Source organism: Notolepis coatsorum, assembly GCF_963971535.1.
Source record: "Notolepis coatsorum genome assembly, chromosome: 4".
NCBI classification, from domain to species: Eukaryota; Metazoa; Chordata; class Actinopteri; order Aulopiformes; family Paralepididae; genus Notolepis; species Notolepis coatsorum.
Genome location: NC_140168.1, coordinates 29,029,835 through 29,050,749, shown reverse-complemented (window position 1 = coordinate 29,050,749; position 20,915 = coordinate 29,029,835). Strand labels below are relative to the sequence as shown.

The 20,915-nt window shown below is 44.4% G+C and overlaps 1 protein-coding gene across 1 annotated transcript in view; it reads left to right on the top strand.

Annotated features, from left to right (window-relative positions):
* Window positions 1-17,070, top strand: part of LOC311226939 (eukaryotic translation initiation factor 3 subunit E) — a 61,459-nt gene extending 44,389 nt beyond the window's left edge. Inside the window, exons 9-14 of the mRNA XM_084312402.1 lie at window positions 1,483-1,609; window positions 2,586-2,687; window positions 7,530-7,639; window positions 10,218-10,323; window positions 15,618-15,752; window positions 16,729-17,070. Of these exons, the coding sequence (XP_084168528.1) occupies window positions 1,483-1,609; window positions 2,586-2,687; window positions 7,530-7,639; window positions 10,218-10,323; window positions 15,618-15,752; window positions 16,729-16,764 (616 nt within the window). The 3' untranslated portion in view covers window positions 16,765-17,070. The remainder of the gene's footprint in view (window positions 1-1,482; window positions 1,610-2,585; window positions 2,688-7,529; window positions 7,640-10,217; window positions 10,324-15,617; window positions 15,753-16,728) is intronic.
* Window positions 17,071-20,915: the final 3,845 nt, after the last annotated feature.

The window sequence follows — 20,915 nt, the reverse complement described above, 5'->3', positions numbered from 1 at the left end:
GTTGTAAAATACGTTCATTTATTTGTTATTTAAATATATAGATGTGTATTTGACTATTTTTATATCAGCAGAATAGTTCATTGCTGCTAGAGTGGTTTGTTTACACCCGTTTTATACTTGTAAAACATATTTTTTTAAATAAACATAATATTTATTTAAAGATGTGTGACTGTATATATATATATGTTGTTCTAAATAAATAATAACTTTGTATAGCACCTTTCATACAGGGGATTGCAGTTCAAAGTGCTTTACATCAGTAAGATGTAAATAATAATAAAGTAATAATAATACATTATTTATTTATTAAATATTAAGTTTACAACTGAGGTAGGTAGATAACATTTTTAGAGACTAAAGTACCGAAAAAAGGTACCGTTGGGTACCGGTATCGATTCAAATGTGAAGGGTACCCATCCCTAGTAACGTTACACACACAGGTTGCGATCGATGTGAAATCATGGTTGGATCAAAGCAGGATTGATATCATTTAGTCCTTACCTTCACTAGGAGGTACCCCAAAAAAGAATATTCCAATTGTCTGATCGCGAGTCCCAGTATTGGTGTCCATCGTGTCGCCAACATAATCCACCACAACAGATGCATCAGGGGCATTTGACACTTCTCAATGCGATCGGGATAACCACTCCACTCGCCTGACAAAGAAAATTGCGCCCGGAGATATTTGAATGTTACACAGGCCAAGATATAAGGTTTCAAAGGGTGCTCGATACTGCCACCTGGGAGGACGCGGCCGGTATTGCACTTTGGCGATCTCCGGATGATTCCCCATGTTAACCCCGAGTCCGTGTGCCTGTAATGAATATAAATATCGAATAAAAGAAATAACGATGAAAACCCGACTATACTCGGGTCTGACGCTGAGCGGTCGGCGAGATAACCCGACTATCCTCGGGTCTGCCGCTGATTGAGTTAACGATACTCCCTCAACAACTCTTTCTGAAGTGTCTTTGAGCAAGGCACTGAGCTGAACTGCAGCCGTGGAGCTGCTCTGTGGCCAATGATGGAGGACTAAATGCAGAGAAACACCACCCATGTGTCCCGAGCACCTCTACTCCCCTTGTGTTCCTAGGCAACAAGGACCCTGGCAGCTTTACCTCTACTCCCCTTGTGTTCCTAGGCAACAAGGACCCTGGCAGCTTTTCACTTTTGTGTTTCCACTTCCAATGTACCGTTCCCAGGGCATCCAGAGGAAGCCCTATTAGCCTTCAAGGTTCATCAGTTTTGAATGGAAAATGCCAGCCAGGCCCCTTGTTTTTTTTTTGTTACAAGGAAAGGCTACTGTTAGCTAAGCATTTATGTGCAAATAGAATTACCATTATGTATTCATCCACACAAACAAAAGAGTGTCTTTGCCACAAAATTCAGCAACTAGTAATAAAATGAAAGTTGATTCCCTGCTCTGTGTCACGCCCTTCTTTATGCTCTTTCAATCGGTGATTCATTTTCTCATTATTCCAGGTACCTCAACGTCATCCAAACCATGTGCCCTCACATCCTGCGTTACCTGACCACTGCGGTCATCACAAACAAGGATGTCCGTAAGCGCCGCCAGGTCCTGGAGGATCTAGTGAAGGTCATCCAGCAGGTACATCTCTCCTCTTAACGTAATGGACTGCATTTATTTATAGAACTCTTTTATCCAAAGCTTATGCCTCGCATTCACCCACAAAATCACACACCAACGACGGAGGCAACCGTGCAAGGTGCCAACCTGCTGATGGGGAGCAGTTGGGGGTTACGTTAAGTGTCTCGCTCAAGGACACTTCGACAAGCTGCCGGGAGGAGCCAGAATCGAACCGCGAACCTTCTGATTACCAGACGACCAATCTACCCCCTGAGCCACTGTCGCCCCCAGTTGTCTCTTCTTTCACGTTAGGCTGTACATTCTGTTCAGTGTGCATCACTTGCACTCCTGCGATTCCACACAGGCCTCAGTGAGTGAGTAACTGACCATGATGCAAACCCAAAAGCGTTGGTAATAGTCCCCCTTCCAGGAGCCTGGAGAGTTTATCAGGGGGATTTGAGTCCAAGCTAGAGAAGTCTTGAACCTATTACGTTTGATGAATGGCAGCACACTGTCTGATTGTAGTGTACCAATGCTCTCCCCCACCAATGATAGTAGCTTCTTCAGAGATCAATGGCTCTGAAATCCAAATGAGCGGCGTCTCAGTGGGTTGTGGATAATCACTAAAACATGTGTTCTGTGTCCCTCCCCCCTGCTGTATGGCCTCAGGTCTTTTTGGTTCTCTTCCCCTAAGCATGGTTTGGAACTGCTGTGGAGGAGTGTTGAATGTGTGTTTTTAACTCGCGTTTGTGTAAGTTGTAACGTTTATTTACCCACAGTGCCTTGGGGTTTTGATTACTTAATGGTTATAGTTCCTCTGCTCGTCCAGTTGCTTCAACTGAATTGTTATGATATTATCATGTCTTTATGACTAAACCTGACAGACACTGTTTCCATCAGGGGGGGAATAAAACACACAGACACACACACACCGCAAACACGCGCTCGCTCCTTCATTCATTTCCACTACTGGTAACATTTCCCCCCTTGTTTTCAGGAGTCTTACACCTACAAGGATCCCATTACAGAGTTTGTGGAGTGCCTGTATGTGAACTTTGACTTTGACGGAGCGCAGAAGAAGCTGAGGGAGTGCGAGTCGGTAAGCAACCATTCACTTACACCACCACACCATTCACTTACACCATTCACTTACACCACCCCACCATTCACTTACACCACCACACCATTCACTTACACCATTCACTTACACCATTCACTTACACCACCCCACCATTCACTTACACCACCACACCATTCACTTACACCATTCACTTACACCACCCCACCATTCACTTACACCACCACACCATTCACTTACACCATTCACTTACACCACCCCACCATTCACTTACACCACCCCACCATTCACTTACACAACATCACCATTCACTAACACCTCCACCCCACTATTCACACGCACGCACGCACACACACACACACACACACACACACACACACACACACACACACACACACACACACACACACACACACACACACACACACACACACACACACACACACACACACACACACACACACACACATTTATCAATATTTTTGTATGTGTAAAAAGTTGAAAGTTGATCACACACTGGCATCATTTTCTTAAAATACAAAATATGCATGTGAACTGTTTCCAAGTACTCATTGTCTAATAGTGGAAATTAGTTTTGAATGCATATTTAAGTGCATATTGAAAAAGCTATACGTCCACATCCAGTGTTGTGACCGCCGTGTCTGATGGGTGTTTGATAACTTACTGTGATGTAATTGTTCTCGTAAAACATTTAAAGTTTTTGCATTCACAAAATTCCTCTGCCGTTTTGAATATTCATATTTGCTGCGCCTTCTGGCCTTAGAGCCTCGCTTCATAACTTATGTTGAGATGTTTACTAGGGATGCACCAATATGAAAATTTGCCACCAATACCGATTGTTCAACTAACACAATCGGCCGATACTGATACCGATATTTGTGGCAAAAAAAAATATTGTACAATTTTTTTTTTTTTTTTTTTATGAAACTACTGTATATTTGTATGTCTCTAAATGTTTTGATGAATTGAAAATGGAGGACCCTTATGTAAAAAAGCCGAAAGTCTTTTTCTGGTCTTCATCCTCCAGTCCACTGAGCTGTACTGTATTGTACCCATTCTGCAATCTGCCAATAAAGTTCTCAATCAATCAATCAGACAAATGCATAGAAAAGCTCCCACCATAACCATATAACAAAAAATTATATTTATGAAAATGTTTTAGCCCTATGCTTGACTATTATTATTATTATTATTATTAGACTATTATTTTAGCCATGGCAACAAATAAAATAATAATAATAAAATGAATAAATAAAATATTAAATAAATAAATAGGCTACACGTCTCTTTTTGTGTTACAAAATTGTGCTCACCGATATGAACATAGGCCTCTTTACTTACTTAAAAAAAGGAAACATCAAGAAATATGTTTATGGTATTAATTCTATGACTCTGCTCTCAACCAAAGCAATGCAACAGAACAATTTTGATTGACAGTCGATTCTGCCAATTACGTCACACCGCTTGCACCCGCCTCCTGCTGTTCTTACCACCAATCGGCAAGCGCATATTCGTTTTTTACTTCCGGAATGTCCGCCATTGATTTTGACGAGAGCTCACAACAAAGCTACTAACGTTAGCTCCCCGCGGCCGACGAGTAGATTACCAGCGCTCCGCAGGATGACTAAACGAGGCATAATGATTTTACTGCAACGAATGTTATAATAAAAGCCTTTCCATACATCTGTCTGATTGAAAACTTTATTAACAGACCGCAGAATGGGCACAACTCAGCACGGGCTGAGATATGAATGAGTAATCATTACAGTAATGCTTGCTATCTATCTAGGTCGTCCTCGGACATTGCTATGGTCCGGTAAATACGCTGATGCTATTGAACGTGTAACTATATAACGTTAATGCCACAAAACGAATGCCTTTGTTAATCATAAGTAGTAACTTTGATGCAGTAGCGTGTGTGGGTGGGGGCGGCGTTGTGCAGGCCGCTTGACTGAAACTTTTTTCAAAGTTTGAACCTGTGGGCCTGATTGACGCGACACAAATTGATGGATATTTATCGGCTACTGCCATCGGCATATTTGAGCTTATCGGCCGATAGGCCGATGGCAGTCAACAAGGCACTTATCGGCCAATACCGATACCCGACCGATATATCGGTGCACCCCTAATGTTTACTATGTTTTTGACATATTTGCTCCATTAAGACAACCATAATTGTGAGAAAATGTAGGTCCTCTGATGAGGGTCCAAGCAGGTTCTGGAGACCCAATCACTGGACAGCAATCGGGTTTAGAGGCAGTGCAGGTGTGCTAATTGGTGCTGCGCTGCATGTATGCATGTTCTCTCACCCCCCCCCCCCCTCGTTTAGTCTTTGCATACATAGTGTAATTTAGATTTCCCAAATGATTTGATAATTTGGTCCTGTGGAGAAATAAAAGGCCCCTATTTGGCAATTTGGCCCCCTTTTTTTTATCTTTCGCCTCTTGACGATAAACGTCCAGAATGAAAAACATCTGGCCTGATCAAATAGCTCTTTCATTGAAGTAAATGTTTATAAATCATGTCAGTGGTTTACTGAAGGTTACATTTCATTCTAATCTATTTCTAAGCTAATATAAAGCGCCTGCAGCCCGCCAAGTCACCGTTTAACAAATGAGGAACGCACAACTAAACTCATTTGCGCAGATTTGTTTTTACTCTAGCTATACTCGTGCAAGATGGCTGCTTTGACAGAAAGAATTCAAAGCACTGTCTCGGGAGAAAATGAGATTTTCCCTGTGCAGATGCCTTGGGGGTGGGGGCGGGCGGGCATCTTCCAAACGATGACATGTACTACCAACAATATTAGGACTGTATCCTATTTCAGCGAAGACGTGACACACACCCTCAATCACAGACCTTGTTAAAACACTTGCACGCACTTTTGAAGAACTCTCTGAGTCGCTCTTGACCTCCCTCCGCGGGGTTCTGTTTACAGAGACTGGCTGCTTGGAGCTCATGCTTCCTCCCCACTGCCTCTCCGCTCAGACCAACACGCCCCGGGAGCATCTTACCCGTCAGTCTTATCTGGGCATGCCCTCATCAGAGCCTTGTTCACACGCACAGCCGGCTAGGCGGGCGGTTACGCAGAATGCCGTTTAACTGCACCTTGAGTGCCATTACCTGCGATGCTCTGCAAACATTTTCACAAAATGGCCTTGTTTAAAGGCCGAGCGGGCAAAGAGGTTTTTTCCCCTCAATCATTGAGACATGTGTGCGTTCACTGGAGGGTTAAAGGGATGTTTTATAAAATGCGGTATGATGGCAGAGGGGTAAACAGATACCCCACTGGGATGGGCTCTTGCGCTGATGATCGTTTCTAATGCATCAATTTGGAGTCATTGAGAAGAGAACAAAAAGCCTGCAACTCCCCGAGTGGCACCCACCTATTTACTGATTGTAGGAACAGACAGACATGGGTATTGTGTTCAGCTCACTGCACCCTTCACAGCGGTTAAAGCCAAGTGATTTATTTAAAAGTAGGGACTGTAGTTTGGCTTACAGGGTAGGTCGTCCTGTTTAGGGTATCCATGTGTTTTTTTTTTTTATTATTATTATTCCTTATTCCACCCCCGTTTGGAATCACTGTCAGATGTTGGACACTTGCATGTCAAAGAGAGAAAAGTATAGGCCTACTACCTATAGTTCAGCCCCGGCATGAAAGGCCTCTTGGAAGCCCCGCTCAAAATTTGTTTAAGCTTTGCGGTCTGAAAAATCCCAGATGACAGTAATTAGGGGCACTTAGCTGTTCAAAGTTTATCAGCCTTTAGATAAGCGTTGTCATAGCTGAAATGTGCGTTGCCTGATAGCGCCATGTAGTTGGGATTTATTCAAGCAGAACTCTGGTTAGATAGCAGCTTTCTAAGCTTAAGCAAACCGAGAGCTGGTAATTGAAGGAAAACTTTTGAAGACCGAGGTCTGCGATATGAACTAGGAGACTCACACAGGATGGCTGGAGCGCGGCGGCCTCTCAGGAATGCTCCTCCAGGTCACTGTTCGCGTCGCGTCCAAGAGCCCAAACATGGCCATATCCCTCGGCACAGTGTGTCACAGCCAGGTGATGCATGAACTGAAGGAGAGACTTGTTCTCGTCTGTGTTTTTTATATTATTATTATTATATATATATATATATACAGAGTGGAGGTGCTTATGTGTCTATAGGATGACTGTTGCACCCCTGAGAATCTGGTGAGTGTAAATTGGTGGTGTTGCACAGTAGACTTGACACAGCGGGGCCGGACCAGATGAAGGGTGATAAGTCACAGTGGCTGTCTCCGTTCTTGTTTCATGTGGAGGCGGCAGAATTCAAAGATTTGTGGTCGATTTGGAAGCACCCCGAGTGGCCTGGGATTATTTTTTTTTTTATTTTTATTTTTTTACATGTGGGGCTTTCTCCTTTAAGGCTATTGCCAAAACAAACCACTCGGTAACTTAAAATGTGGCCAGAATGGACCCCCGATACTCTCTTGCCTGTATCTCCAAGAAATGGTGATTTTCTTTCTTGTTTTAATTTGACTCGGGTTTCAGTGAATTGAGTTTTCCCCACAATTGAGTCACAGGCTCGAGTCTCAAATAAGGAACAAGATTGAAACCTGTAACTGCTGCTGCTGCACTTACACGGCTCTCCAGGGTCGTTCAGTCAGAAAGCCCTGATCTTGATTGCCATAACGATTCTCTGAAAAAAAACTCCCAACGTCTGTCCTTATTTAACGTCTGTTTTACCTCCCGGGAACCTTACAGTGGTTTTCATAGGAACTCTTGAGCTAGTCTATACACTGACCGAAATACCCCTTGGTATAATATTTGTGTTAGCTTTATGTAACTTATTTTGTGTCTCTCAGGTTCTTGTGAACGACTTCTTCCTGGTGGCGTGCCTGGAGGACTTCATCGAGAACGCCCGCCTCTTCATCTTTGAGACGTTCTGCAGGATCCACCAGTGCATCAGCATCAGGTTTGACACTCGACAAAGTAAACCGATGAAACAATGCAAACGAGATCAAAGTAATGAAATAAATCACTGCCATAGCATATTTAATGTCAGCGGAGGATGAACTGGTTGCACTCACACAGGCAGATTGAGACGCAGGAGAGGGGAAAGGGGTTTTATAGAAGGATTTGTTGTACACATAGTTACTTTCTTTACCCAGGGACAGTGCACATTAATCAACATCTTCAGTTGCCACATCAATGTAAATGTGCCAGAATTTGCTAATGAGCTAGTTTTCATCTGTAGCCCCTGCCTACCATGCATGTCTTTATGGTTAGACTCTGAGCTTAACGAATGTGGGTATTTTACTAACTAACCAGTTCCAAAACTAAACCAGCCAAAGAAACCCAAACCGAATAAACGATGGTGCAAACAACAAACAACGCGTCAAAGTTATGAAAGCACTACTAGTTGTTAGCATTGTGAGGAGATGAGACATTTGCATTCAGACCTGGAGCTCAAGACAGACCAGCCGAAGGGGCGGGGCAGGAAGTAACGTCTGCCGTCACCAGATTTGCTCAGAGACGAGGTGCAGGACAAAGAAACGCTGGGCCGGCGATAACCGAAACATCCCCTAACTGATAAGTGTTTATTGCCTCTTCCCGGGGGCGAAGACACTCAGGCTATGGTTAGACTAGTGTATTCCTGGCGTTTTTTTATACGTTTTTGACGACGTTTGATGTCCTATCTACACAGAAATGCGTTTTTTGGCGTTTTTTTGTGGATACGGCTGAAACGCAAAATTGTGTTTGCGTTTGGAGATACGCAAAAAAAACGCGCCAACAACAGCGTGTAGTCTGCACGCTAGCCGTTGTTGCGAAAACGCCCATGCGCAGTAGATATCATCTGCGTGCCCTCCCGGTGACAACAGTGTGTGTGTTTGGGACAGAGCTCCGTGTCCCAAATAGCTTCAGCTACCATGTGTTGTCAAGTTATTGTTATAAGGACCCCAGTCCAAGCTACAACAGTCTGCATTCCCTTAACAATTGTTTGTATTGAGCCGTATTGTATTGTACCCATATGCATGTTTTGGTGCCGGCTAAGTAGCGTGAGCTAACGTTAGCTTCTAGCCACAATGCTATATTGTTATAATGGCATACTCCATTGACGTTAGCATGCAGCTAACAATGCTACCGATCGTTTTTTAGACTAACTATCCGCTCTTGGTGGTCACTTGTGTTGATGTTAGTTTTGTTTCATCAACAAATGACAGGCAGAACACACAGTGAATGTATCCGTTTTGTTTATTGCACTTTTATTAGGCTTTGCTGAAAAAAGAATTGCTGCATTGAATAAAAAAAAAATATGGTGGCGCGGCATAGGCGCCTGCCTTATTGACATTTTCTTTGCTGGAGCTTCCACCAGGAAGTGTATTGGCACATTCGTTCTGATTGGTTGAAATTGCCTTCATGTTTGCCACCTACTGCCACCTACTGCTTTGGCAGTGTACTACATCAGTGTGCTCTGGTGACAAAAACGAAAAAAAAACGAAAGTGTGACTCAGGCGCATGACGTCGCGGCGATACGTATAAGAAAACAATACGAAGATGATACGAAAGGTGTAACCGCACCCTCAGGTCTCTGGCCACCCGGCGTGTCTCGGGATCAGGCATCGGGAGGTTTAACTGCTTCCAGGTCTCCCCTTAGTTGTTCGGCTCACTAAACTTTTAAAGACCACCTGAGTGAGACCAAACCAGGGACCAGTTTAGGTGGGTTTAGACGTTCCCAGCTGCAGCGCGGGACAGGCGCGTTGCAGCACTCACTTGTTAGGACCCCCACATTGATACACGTTAGGACCCCCACATTGATGCATGTTAGGACCCCCACATTGATGCACGTTAGGACCCCCACATTGATGCACGTTAGGACCCCCACATTGATACACGTTAGGACCCCCACATTGATGCACGTTAGGACCCCCACATTGCTACACGTTAGGACCCCCACATTGATGCACGTTAGGACCCCCACATTGATACACGTTAGGACCCCCACATTGATACACGTTAGGACCCCCACATTGATGCACGTTAGGACCCCCACATTGCTACACGTTAGGACCCCACATTGATGCACGTTAGGACCCCCACATTGCTACACGTTAGGACCCCACATTGCTACACGTTAGGACCCCCACATTGCTACACGTTAGGACCCCCACATTGATACACGTTAGGACCCCCACATTGATGCACGTTAGGACCCCCACATTGCTACACGTTAGGACCCCACATTGCTACACGTTAGGACCCCCACATTGCTACACGTTAGGACCCCCACATTGATGCACGTTAGGCCTCAGACCCCCATTTGATTAGATTCAGTCTCAGGGAAAAGATCTATGTTGTTAGATATGATGGCGAAGTAGTATTTACCTATGACCCTCATCTTATGCTGAATTAAATAGTGAAATTAAAACTATTCCCCATTTTTCTGAGGACACCTTGGGACTTCCTCAAGGACCCCTGGGTGTCCCCAGAGCCCTGCTTGAGAAGCGTTGCCCCGCCTGATTAAGACCCAGTGTCTCGTCTCTGGTCCCCAGCATGCTGGCAGACAAGCTGAACATGACGCCGGACGATGAGGCTGAGCGATGGATCGTCAACCTTATCCGCAACGCCAGACTGGACGCCAAGATAGACTCCAAACTGGTAAGACAGCCGTCTGCTTCCTCGATCAATCACCCCGAGACTTGATTGATTGATTGATTAATCAAAGTGTTTTTAAAACAGCCCCTTTTGCAATTGGTGGGGGTCATGGTCATGTGGTCCTTTTGTACATTCTGTGTCTCGTAACTGTGGAAGGAATATGAAAGCTATTATCTGTGTCCTGATTTTGTAATTGAAGGGTGGACTGTATGGATGTTGTAACCACAATACCTCACCCTCTTTAGGTCTCCTTTGTGTCGTTCCACGTTGGGCCTGCATGTTTTGGCATAGCCATCACGTTACAGGTTCTCTGTAATCAGCTCTGCTGCAATGACATAGAATTACCTAGATGCACCGCTCGGATTCTGCATGAATGTGACCTATGCGGTCACTACTGATTGGTGTAGGAGGGCTGGTGGGTCTGGGAGACCGAACGTGATTGGCGGTGACATGTTTCATCGTGGGCGTGTAATGATAACACCTATTTGGATCGATACATCGGTTGCCACGCCACGGTGATGGAATAATAAACTCATGACAACACCGGTGTTACCTGTGACACCGGACATTTTATAAAATTACACTCAATATCTGTAGAGCGCTTAACGTTAGGGCTTGTGTCCATATAGCGTTTTTTCCTGGGAGCCAGCTTATTTTTTATTTATTTTTTACAATTATTCACAATGAGGAGTGAGTATGCGTAGCTAACATAGCAAATGGACGAATTGCGATGCCAGCCAATAAAAAATAACAAATATACAATAAAAGGCAATGGGGTGAATCGCGATGCCAGACAATAGAAATGGATAACAAATGTATAATAAAATGCAACGGTGCAAACGGTTTAAGACAGTAAAATAACAAATAGATCACTTTAATCAAAAGCAACAGCGCTAGTCTGTCATACAACAGTGTTTAGGTGGTTGGTGATAGCTACACTGTTATACCATAACCATAGATGCATAACTCACACGCAACAGGTTTTCTCCTCACCATAAGCGCTTCATCCCAGCACCCTAGCAGTGCTTTTCTGCAAGTAAAAAATGCTATTATTGACACAAGCCGCTGCTAGATTCCTCCAATGTGTCTGTCCGTCTACATCTGTTTCTGATTCATTTTCAATGATTAGTATCCATTTGTTGGACAGACAGAGTTGATGTTAGGTTCTAATAAACAAATGAAGTTGAGCTCCTCTCCAGTGGAGTCCAGTTGTACTTTTACTGCTGCAGGGTTTAATCTTCATTCAGAATCCTCCGATATCCTAACGTGACGTCTCTAGAGCCTTCTTTCTCTCAATCAAAAGCCAACGATCCAATTCCATCAACTCAATTATTTATTTTCAATCATTCTTTGTCCAAATTCAAAGGATTATGCTTCAGGGTTTTCAAGTGTTACGCAGAGCTTAACCTAAAGGATCGGGGGGGAAATGGGGCTCGTTTTTATTATTATTACTATTATAAGAAATGTTCATACCCAAAGTAATTTGCGATTTATTATACTTTATACTTATAGAACATGCATGAGTCTGGTCTCTTTTGAAAGGTAACATTCTTTATTTATTTTTTATCAAATATTTGAAAGGTAACATTCTGAAGTTTCTTACACAATAAAGGAGAATCACTTTGAGAGCTAATGAAATAGAGTAACAGAGGTTTGAACACACTGAAGTAAACATTTTGTGTACTCATTTATTTTTTACTGGTTACCAGATGCCTGTTTTTAAGTTCCAGGTGAGCTGGAAAACATAATGGTTCCGTAGCCTGAAGCCTTATGTAGTACAGGTCCAAAGTTTATAACAATCCCACGGTAAATCAATGTTTTACAAATTGTTGTGTGTTTACCGGTAACAATGGACCTATCTCAAACCCTGCCCTGTCCGAGGTAAGCGACAGTTGTGATTGGAGAATCAAGAAAAGAGGGCAGGGTTTGAGATAGGTCTATTCGGCATGATTATCCAAAATGGCCATGCGCTGCCTTAATTTCGAGGACTTCTTCGTCTTCTTGGGTCACCTTCCCCCACTGTCAGCGCCCGTCTGGGATCGCTTTCGGAGCAGACGCTCCTCGGCTACAACGGTGGTCAATCATTTTCGCCATCAGCGGTAACCGGTCAGTTCAGGGACCGTTCACAACCGGACGTGGTCACTCGTCTGAGCGGCTTGTCAAATGACGCTCGCCGGATGTTTCGTCTTGTAACTCGAGAATGGAATCACGCAATAGGTCGAGTGGGGTGACGATCGAAAGGCGGAAAAATTGTACTTTCCAACAATGTATTGGTTGATCGGCGAAAACGCAGCCCAGAGCTGACAAATAATGAACGGTATTGTTTAATAGTCGCGAGGCTATTTAAAGATGGCGGGTTTGTGTTTTGTGCAGGACGTCCCCCATGTAGTGCAATGATAACGTAGTGACGATTCTCTCTTCTGACCAATCGGTGGTCTGCACATCACTTTTTGGTATCGCTTCTACCCGCTTGGCACCTCGATAGAGCAGGTACTAAAAAAGTACACAGTACCATCCGCAAATTTTGGCAATGGAAAACCGAAAAGGCCGAGTAGAGTCGAGTAGATGCCATGTAGTGGAAAACCCTGTTACAATCTTGATGATGGAACTCTAGCAAAACACTAGCATTTGCATAAAAAATAATGGTAGGCCAGCTGTAGTTTACATAGCTTGCATAAAATTTTGTCTCGATGTTCCACAAGTTTGCCTTGTAGTAGTGACCAAAATCCAAAGTATTTAGAAGCGGGGCTTTTTCAGATCGCTCGGAGTGCAACTCTGCGGCCGCGTTGGGTTCTGAACTCTCTGCCATCATGCCATGCTGCAATTGTTGTGGAACTATTGGCACGTTCTTCAGCACAAGGATTAGACCTCCGTTTCATTTTCACTCCGCTAAACGAAAGTGACGTCGCATGTCTCCTCGCCATCACGCAGCGCATTCAGGTCCACATGAGAAGTGGAGAGGAAGACAGCCTGGCCTGTTTTTTCACAATCTAATATTAATTTTCACAATCAAATGTATGTTGTTTATTTTATATATATATACTAAGGCTGTCAAATATATCGCGTTAATATCGCGTTAACTCCCGATTCTATTAATGCCACAATTTTTTTTAACTCAAGATTAACTAAATTTTTTTTAAAGATTTTACTAGACTTCACTCAGGTGTATTATTGATGCTCTCATTGATACTATGTTTGTTTCTGAAGTGTGTGTGTGTGTGTGTGTGTGTGTGTGTGTGTGTGTGTGTGTGTGTGTGTGTGTGTGTGTGTGTGTGTGTGTGTGTGTGTGTGTGTGTGTGTGTGTGTGTGTGTGTGTGAGATATAGAGAGAGAGGGGGGTGAGAGAGATGAGGAAGGGGCAAAAGAGAAAAAGAGTTGGGAGAGTGTGTGTGTGAGGGAGAGAGGGGGGTGTGTGATTAATCAGCCCTTGTGTGTGTGAATGTAACAAGTTCCTAACGTTTTCTTTCCCCTATTATTTCATGCACACTTTATTCATTGTTTTAAATTATTCGTTTCTTTTAAGTTATTTTGTGCATCACTCTGTTTTGAATTTGATGCAAATTTGCAATGCATGAGGGTCATCCTTTTGTGTTAAATGGCTGCACAAAGCAAGCATTTGTTGACTCGCATGTTGATAAGAGTATTAAAACTTGGAACTTGAAAAAGATCTGTTTAAGGTATAAAAAAAAAATAAAAATAAAAATGCGATTAATTTGCGATTAATCGCAAGTTAACTATGGACAATCATGCGATTAATCGAGTTAAATATTTTAATCGTTTGACAGCACTAATATATACACAATTTGACTATATAATATTTGTTGACGGCCCTAAAACAGACGGGAAGCGGGAGCAGCACGTTGGCACTAGAGCAGACACACCAGAGTTTCTGAATGCATTATGAAGTCGCTGCCAGTGAACATCCCGGTAGATTTCTATGATTTATATTGATTGATATTGAAATCACAATTATTAAACATGATTACCAATTGATTTGAGAACATCATATGACCACGACTGCATTTGTTTTACTTTTCTTCTCGACAAAAGTCTTGCTCTTCTACATGTTACCAAAGACATTTCAGAATAACTGGAGAAACGCGCCTTGGCTCCCTCCTCCCTCTCACCATCAGCTGAAACGACTGTTTGGTGCTTGGGGGGCGGGGCATGGTGCTTGGGGGGCGGGGCTTGGGGGGGGGGGGCACATTGCTATGAAGGAAGGGTGCGCTGCGTTTACAAGACGCAAGACAATATGAGAGTAACACGGCATGCTGCACAATAATGGTTTATTCTCAATGATCTTGTTTTCATGATCGTGGGAAGACAAAATCGTAGTTTAAATAAAAAAAATTTAAACTTGCCTAGCCCTACCTCGTTGTAGATTAAGAGTTTTACACTCCTACAGTTAGAATAGTTGTGACTGGTGGGCGGCTGGGTGGTGTAGCGGAGATTGGGCCACAGTTGTCATACTATCTCAATTGGCAGAGGTAGCGTGTGGAAAGTCGATGGGTGGGGATTGGACGTTGTGGACAGCGACTCCTACAGGTCGGTTGGGTGACTCCTGTACACGTCTATTCGAAACCCAACCGGTGCATGCGTTTTGCGAATCTGATTGGCCACTGACGTTTCTGGTCATGTGACATGTTTGCCAATCGTGGGACGGCAAGTTCTGCGCCTATTTCCGGCTCTAACAGCCTGCAAACTACCTAACGCCTAGTTTATCACTGGTTAAGCTTAGGCGACTCTTTCGAAGTTGGTTAAGGTTAGAGTTTGTAATCAGGGCTGGTGTTCTATCGCCCTGCTCTAAGACAAACTCTAACCTTAACCAACTTCAAAAGAGTGCCTAAGCTTAACTGGCGAAAGAACTTGCCGTCACATGATTGGTGCGACCAGAAACGGCAGTGGCCAATCGGAGCGCAAAACGGGAACGCGGAAGCATGCACCATTTGGGTTTCTAATAGACGCCGCCTGTACAGCAGAGACAGGAATCGGGGGCAGTGTGAGCCTCCCACGCGTTACTCCTCGCCACTGAGAGTCCGCGCTGTCTGGTGAAAAGATGCAACAGGTTGCCTCCTTGTGTACCGGAGGGGACACGTGATGCAAGGCTTCTATCCTCACTGCAGCCGACCAGTGGGAGGCATGGTCTAGCAACGTTCGAGACGGGGGAGGGGAGAATTGAAGGGGAGAATTGGCGAGGCGAAATTGGGGATGGGAGAAAAATGGAAAACAAGGAGAAAAAGTGGATACAAAAAAAAAGAATAGTTGTGACCGTGTCCATTCTTCCCCCTGCTTTTCTAGGGCCACGTGGTCATGGGGAACAACGCCATATCACCGTACCAACAGGTGATTGAGAAGACCAAGAACCTCTCCTTCCGCAGCCAGATGCTGGCCATGAACATTGAGAAGAAGCAGGCGCATAACAACAGGAACGAGGTGAGTCACACACACACACACGCACACATGCACACGCACACGCACACACACACGCACATAAATCCCTGGACTTCCCTGCACTTAGGAGCACCTCGCAGATGTTTGGCTTGGGCCCCGGTCAAAGCCCCCGTGTGTGTTTTGATCTTGACCGTGTGTAGAGACCGGCTCTCAAACTACTACAACTACCCAGAATGCCATAATCACACACATCCTATGACCCCCCCCCCCCCCCCCCCCCCCCCTCTTCACGCAACTCTCTGCTCCTTGATGTCTCTAGGAGAAAAGTGAGGCAAATCTGTAAAACTCCATTGATGTGTTTGTTCCCTCCACCTCCATGCCCCCCTCTCGCCACTCTGTCACGCCAAGGCCGCGATTACGACGTGTGCATTAAACGGGTCGCTTTTTAACTGCTGCCACTCTTTAAGTGGGGTATCTTTGATGTCCTCAATCACCCTCCTCCCTATTGTTTGAATATCTGCAGGAGGAGAACTGCCGTAACCCTGTCCTGTAAAAAGTATACCCCCCCCTCTCTCTCTCTCTCTCTCTCTCTCTCCACACACACACACACACACCCTCTCCACCTTATGCTCATTAAGGAGTTTTTTGTAATTAGACAAAAGAGGCTGCAAACGGGTCACAGAGCGCCGTCACATCCTGCGGTCCTCCGGGCGATAAATCACTTACATATAGAATATAGAGGCTTTAGCGCCCGACATCTGGGCCGCGCTGCTGCTGGTCCCCCATCAGCGCTCACAGCCACCCCACACACACACACAGTTATACATGACGAGAAACTAAATGTCACCATTTAAACGCTTGCACATGTACATTACAACCCCCCTACCCCCCCACCCCCTAATTTCTTTCTTCTTTGTTTCCATCGGCAGCAGTAGTATGATAGTAGTATTGATCTGTGTCTTTAACAAACGGAGGATCTAATCTCGAGTGTTTTTCTCTCTCTCTCTCTCTCTTCTAGACACCAAACTGGGCCGGTCAAGAAACTGGATTTTAGAGGAGCATGGAAGAAGGACGGGGTTATTTTTCTATGTGTCATTATCTAGGGTTGGGCATCGTTTTGGATTTGAACGATTACGGTTCCGATTCTCCAGTTCGATTCCTGTTCTAATAAACGATTCTCGCTTCCGATTCTTTGAGGTGCAAAGGTCAAAACGGGTCACGGCTTATTTCGCAGGAGATTCTTTTTTTATTTTATTTTTTAAACATCTTTAATTTTTTTCATACTATTCACATTGTCAGTTGACTTGATACAGTTTAATTTGGTTGCTGTACTGTAACTAGGGTATTAATTAACAAAGTAAATTTTTTTAAATAATAATAAATAAAGTTAGGAACCGGTTCTCGGTGCCCAACCCTATCATATCCATTATCTACATCCTGCTTTGTTTCCTACCATTCTCCTCCAGGGGGGGAAGAGCACATGCTGTGCTTGGTTTAAGTCATCAGTGATTCAATAAATAAAAAAATGCACCCAAATGTACCCACGATTGCCTTATTCCTGGACATTAAAAAAACAGGGCGGTTGAGGTTTGAGTGGTCAGACTTTTTTTTTTTTTTTTTTCCCTGTGTTGGTAATACTTGATGAAGTTTTAATGCTCGTATCGAGTCACCCGAGTGGGACGGGTTCAGACCGTTTCCCGCGTGATGCAGCGTTATGTTATGCGCCGTAATGATGAATGAGTGTTTAGTCTGTTCATTTTATGGTGTTTTAGTGGCCCGCTCCACCACCGTGGCAGGGAGTCTCACAGAGTGGGATGTGGGGGGGGGGGCATGCAGAGGTGATGTGGTCATATTCTCTGCCAGTCATCCCTGTAATCGCAGGACAGGGGGGACTCGTAAAACAACATTAGCCACATATACACCATCACTTTAATGTTCCGCTGCTCTTATTCTCCTCACTACTAAACTCATCCCTCCCTTTGTGTGTGTCTCTCTCTCTCTCTCTCTCTCTCTCTCTCTTCTCTTTCATCAAACCCTCTTCTCAACATGCCCCATCTTTTCACCTCCTCTCTTCCTTCCATCCCTCTTTACTTACCTTTTATTTTGACTATCGATTTTTAACTCTGAACATAAAGATTATGGAGTTTGATTATTAGTTTGTCCTGATTGTAAAGCGACCTTGGGTTCTATGAAAGGCGCTATATAAATTTGATTTATTATTATTATTATTAGATGGGAAAAAATAGGCATTTTTATAACTTTGTGCATTGTGTGCTTTTATTTTTTAGTGCTTGAGGTTAGAATTCACTCTTCTCTCCTGGTGTTTGTGTTAGAAAAAAATTATTTAAAAAACAAAATGTGTAAAGTGAGCTTTTGGGTCATGTCGAGATGGAAGCTGTGTGGGGGTGGCCAGGCCTAGCTAGGTCTAAAATACAGTTCTAGCTTAGCGCTGTATTTCATGTTTTCAATACAAACTATTTGAATAATATCATTGTGATATATACAGTAGGGCAGTAGGCTATGTTGAACAATATGTTTTTAAGCTTATAATATGTGAGAAAGGCTTTATATATAGGCTTCAGTAATAAAGTCTATTTATTTAAATCTGACCAGAATTGGTGAAAAGGAATTGTGGGCCCTGAAATATGCCCCCGGCACATGAAAAATAATTTCTTAGTGTAGCGACCTGAAAATAGTCTATTATTCAGATGTGCTAACTTGCCTTTTACCTCCCCTTTGTACACCAAGACATTCGCATTGGTTTCATTGATATTCGCACGAATAATGACACAGGAAGATGGATTATAAATGACATTACTGGATCATATTCTACAGTCCTTCCCTTGTGTGACTGGCAGGCGGGACCAGCAGGGGGCAGTAGCAGGCAGAGAGAGATGGGAGAAGATATATGGAACTGAGAGACGGAAGGAGAACCTCTTCGGCAGTGAACTTGAACACGAACAGTCGCAACGGACGGGTGCTCTGGAGAGCCCTGTTGCAGAAGTTATGTTGGAGAGCCCCGTGGGATAGCGACGGGTGATAGGAAGTACTTGCTAGTTGACGCGATATCCTAGGAGTACCAGCGATAGTGTGTGAGCAAACAGTGCAGAGCCAAGCACTAACAATCGGGTTACAGTAGTAGTGTGGCGGTATAAGTAGCGTGCGGCTAACAGCATATCTGAGTCCATAGTAGTCGGGTTACAGTAGCAGTGTGACGGTATAGAGTGCGAGCCCAGATACGTGCGTGGATCTACAAACAGTCTCCTCCGGCCGTCAGCAGCTGTCTTCACCGACGTTCTGCAACAGCTCTGCACCGGCTGTGAGCAGCCAGCACGGGAGTCGTCCCGTCCAGCAGAGGTCGTCATCGCCCAGCACACACTCTCAGCCAGCACTGCCTCTCTACCCAGCTCCGCCTGCTAGTACCTGCGAAGAGAGCGTTCAACGCCATTTTGCCACCAGGACGGTGGTGGAGCGGCGCGGCCGCCATTTTGGTAGAGTAACATTAGGGCTTCGGTGCCCAGGATCTATTGCACGTTACACAGTGTGGTGCGGCCTGCGGGCGAAGTGAACACTAACAACCAGTGTCTAAGGGGTACCCCAGACTATATATGCCGGCATTAGAATAGGGCTTTTTGCAAGGTATTAGTGGGCCCACACTTTTGTTTTCGTTCCTTTCCTTTGAGCGTGATAACATGTGTGTTTAATAATATTTTCCCATCCAATTAAACCTTTCCCGGTGGGGAAGTTACAGACCTGGTGCATTATAATTAAAGCCTTTTGAGGTATTATTCTGGCCGTATAATTAAAGCCTTTTGAGGTATTATACAGGGTGAAGACCCAGACGTGGGTGATGAGTCAAACACAGTGAAGTATATTATCCCTGATATTAACCCAGAGGTGGGTGTATAATATACGTGTTTATGAGGTATTGAGTTGCACACAGGAGCTATAGTAGGACTTCAGTCCAATTGACCACTAGTAGTAGATCATTGTAACTGACCAGTACATAACATTAAAGAATCGGATGGGAGATTTGGTGTGTGTGTGTCTATCCATGGGCCGGTTGACAATCCTTTTGGTGTGGGTAATGTTAATATAATTAACCCTTTCCTATTCCACCGTTCCCTCTTCATTGTAAGGTTTCTAGGGTCATTGAGGGAGGGTACTGCTTGCGGGGGGAACTCAGAGTATTTGATTACAATTCAGTCACGAGGTGTGGGAGGGTTTAAGGAGCAACTGGGGGGAGTGGGAGCGTGTTGGGGAGTACTGCTGACCGCCCTGCTGCAGGGAAGGAAGACCAGAGTACCAGACCAGGTTGGTAAATCCCGGGCCCCATCCACTCACACTACCAGCCTCCAGTCGACGCCCCAGGCCCAAAGACGAGGGTGCAGTCAGACAGAGTTCTACTGTGTCCAGCTACCTCGTGACTGCCAGCAACCGTTCCCACGAAGCAGGGATAATCCACCCTGCTACATTAGAATAAATAAAAGATTAAGTGCCACACCTAGTGGTTGAAGGGGGGTAGAGCATTTTACAACTCTTATTCCAAACGGAAGACGCCTCGAGTGATAATAATAATAACCAGGTATATCAAAATGTTTCTCATTTATCCGAATGGCGTCACCGGCGTTTAAATAATTTTTTTTTACTATTTCAGACACTCTTTATGTAGTAATCGCCTCCTCACACATTTACCATGACTTGTTGACTTTTAATGACTGTTACTGTGGATGGTCTCCAAGCCGCATGGCTGCCCCCCCAGGAGGTAAGAGACGCGTCATCAACCCCCAGGTTACTGTCACTGACGAGGGAGGTGAGGTCGGTGTCTAGTGCCTCTATAGCCAGGCCTTGAAAATATAGCAATATCATTTAACATTACGCGTAAAATATAGCCTTTTAAATAACGATCACTCATTTTTACGTAAGCCCCCGAGATGCACAATAAAGGGTGCGTGGAGGCGCGCTTTACGCACATGACGTAGGCTAGTGGGAATTAATGCCCTATTTGCTTTTTGTCAACCTGTAATGTGTAACTAGGTCTATCATGATTGAGCAAAATAAAAACTGATTCACGTTCAGCATGCACCAATTATCCGACAGTGTTGTGTGTGTGTGTGTGTGGGGGGGGGGGGGGGGGGCGGCGGGTAGAAGCCTCGTCCTCCCACCTAACGTCGGGTCCTTCCTCTAGTGGGAGGCGCGTCCCTC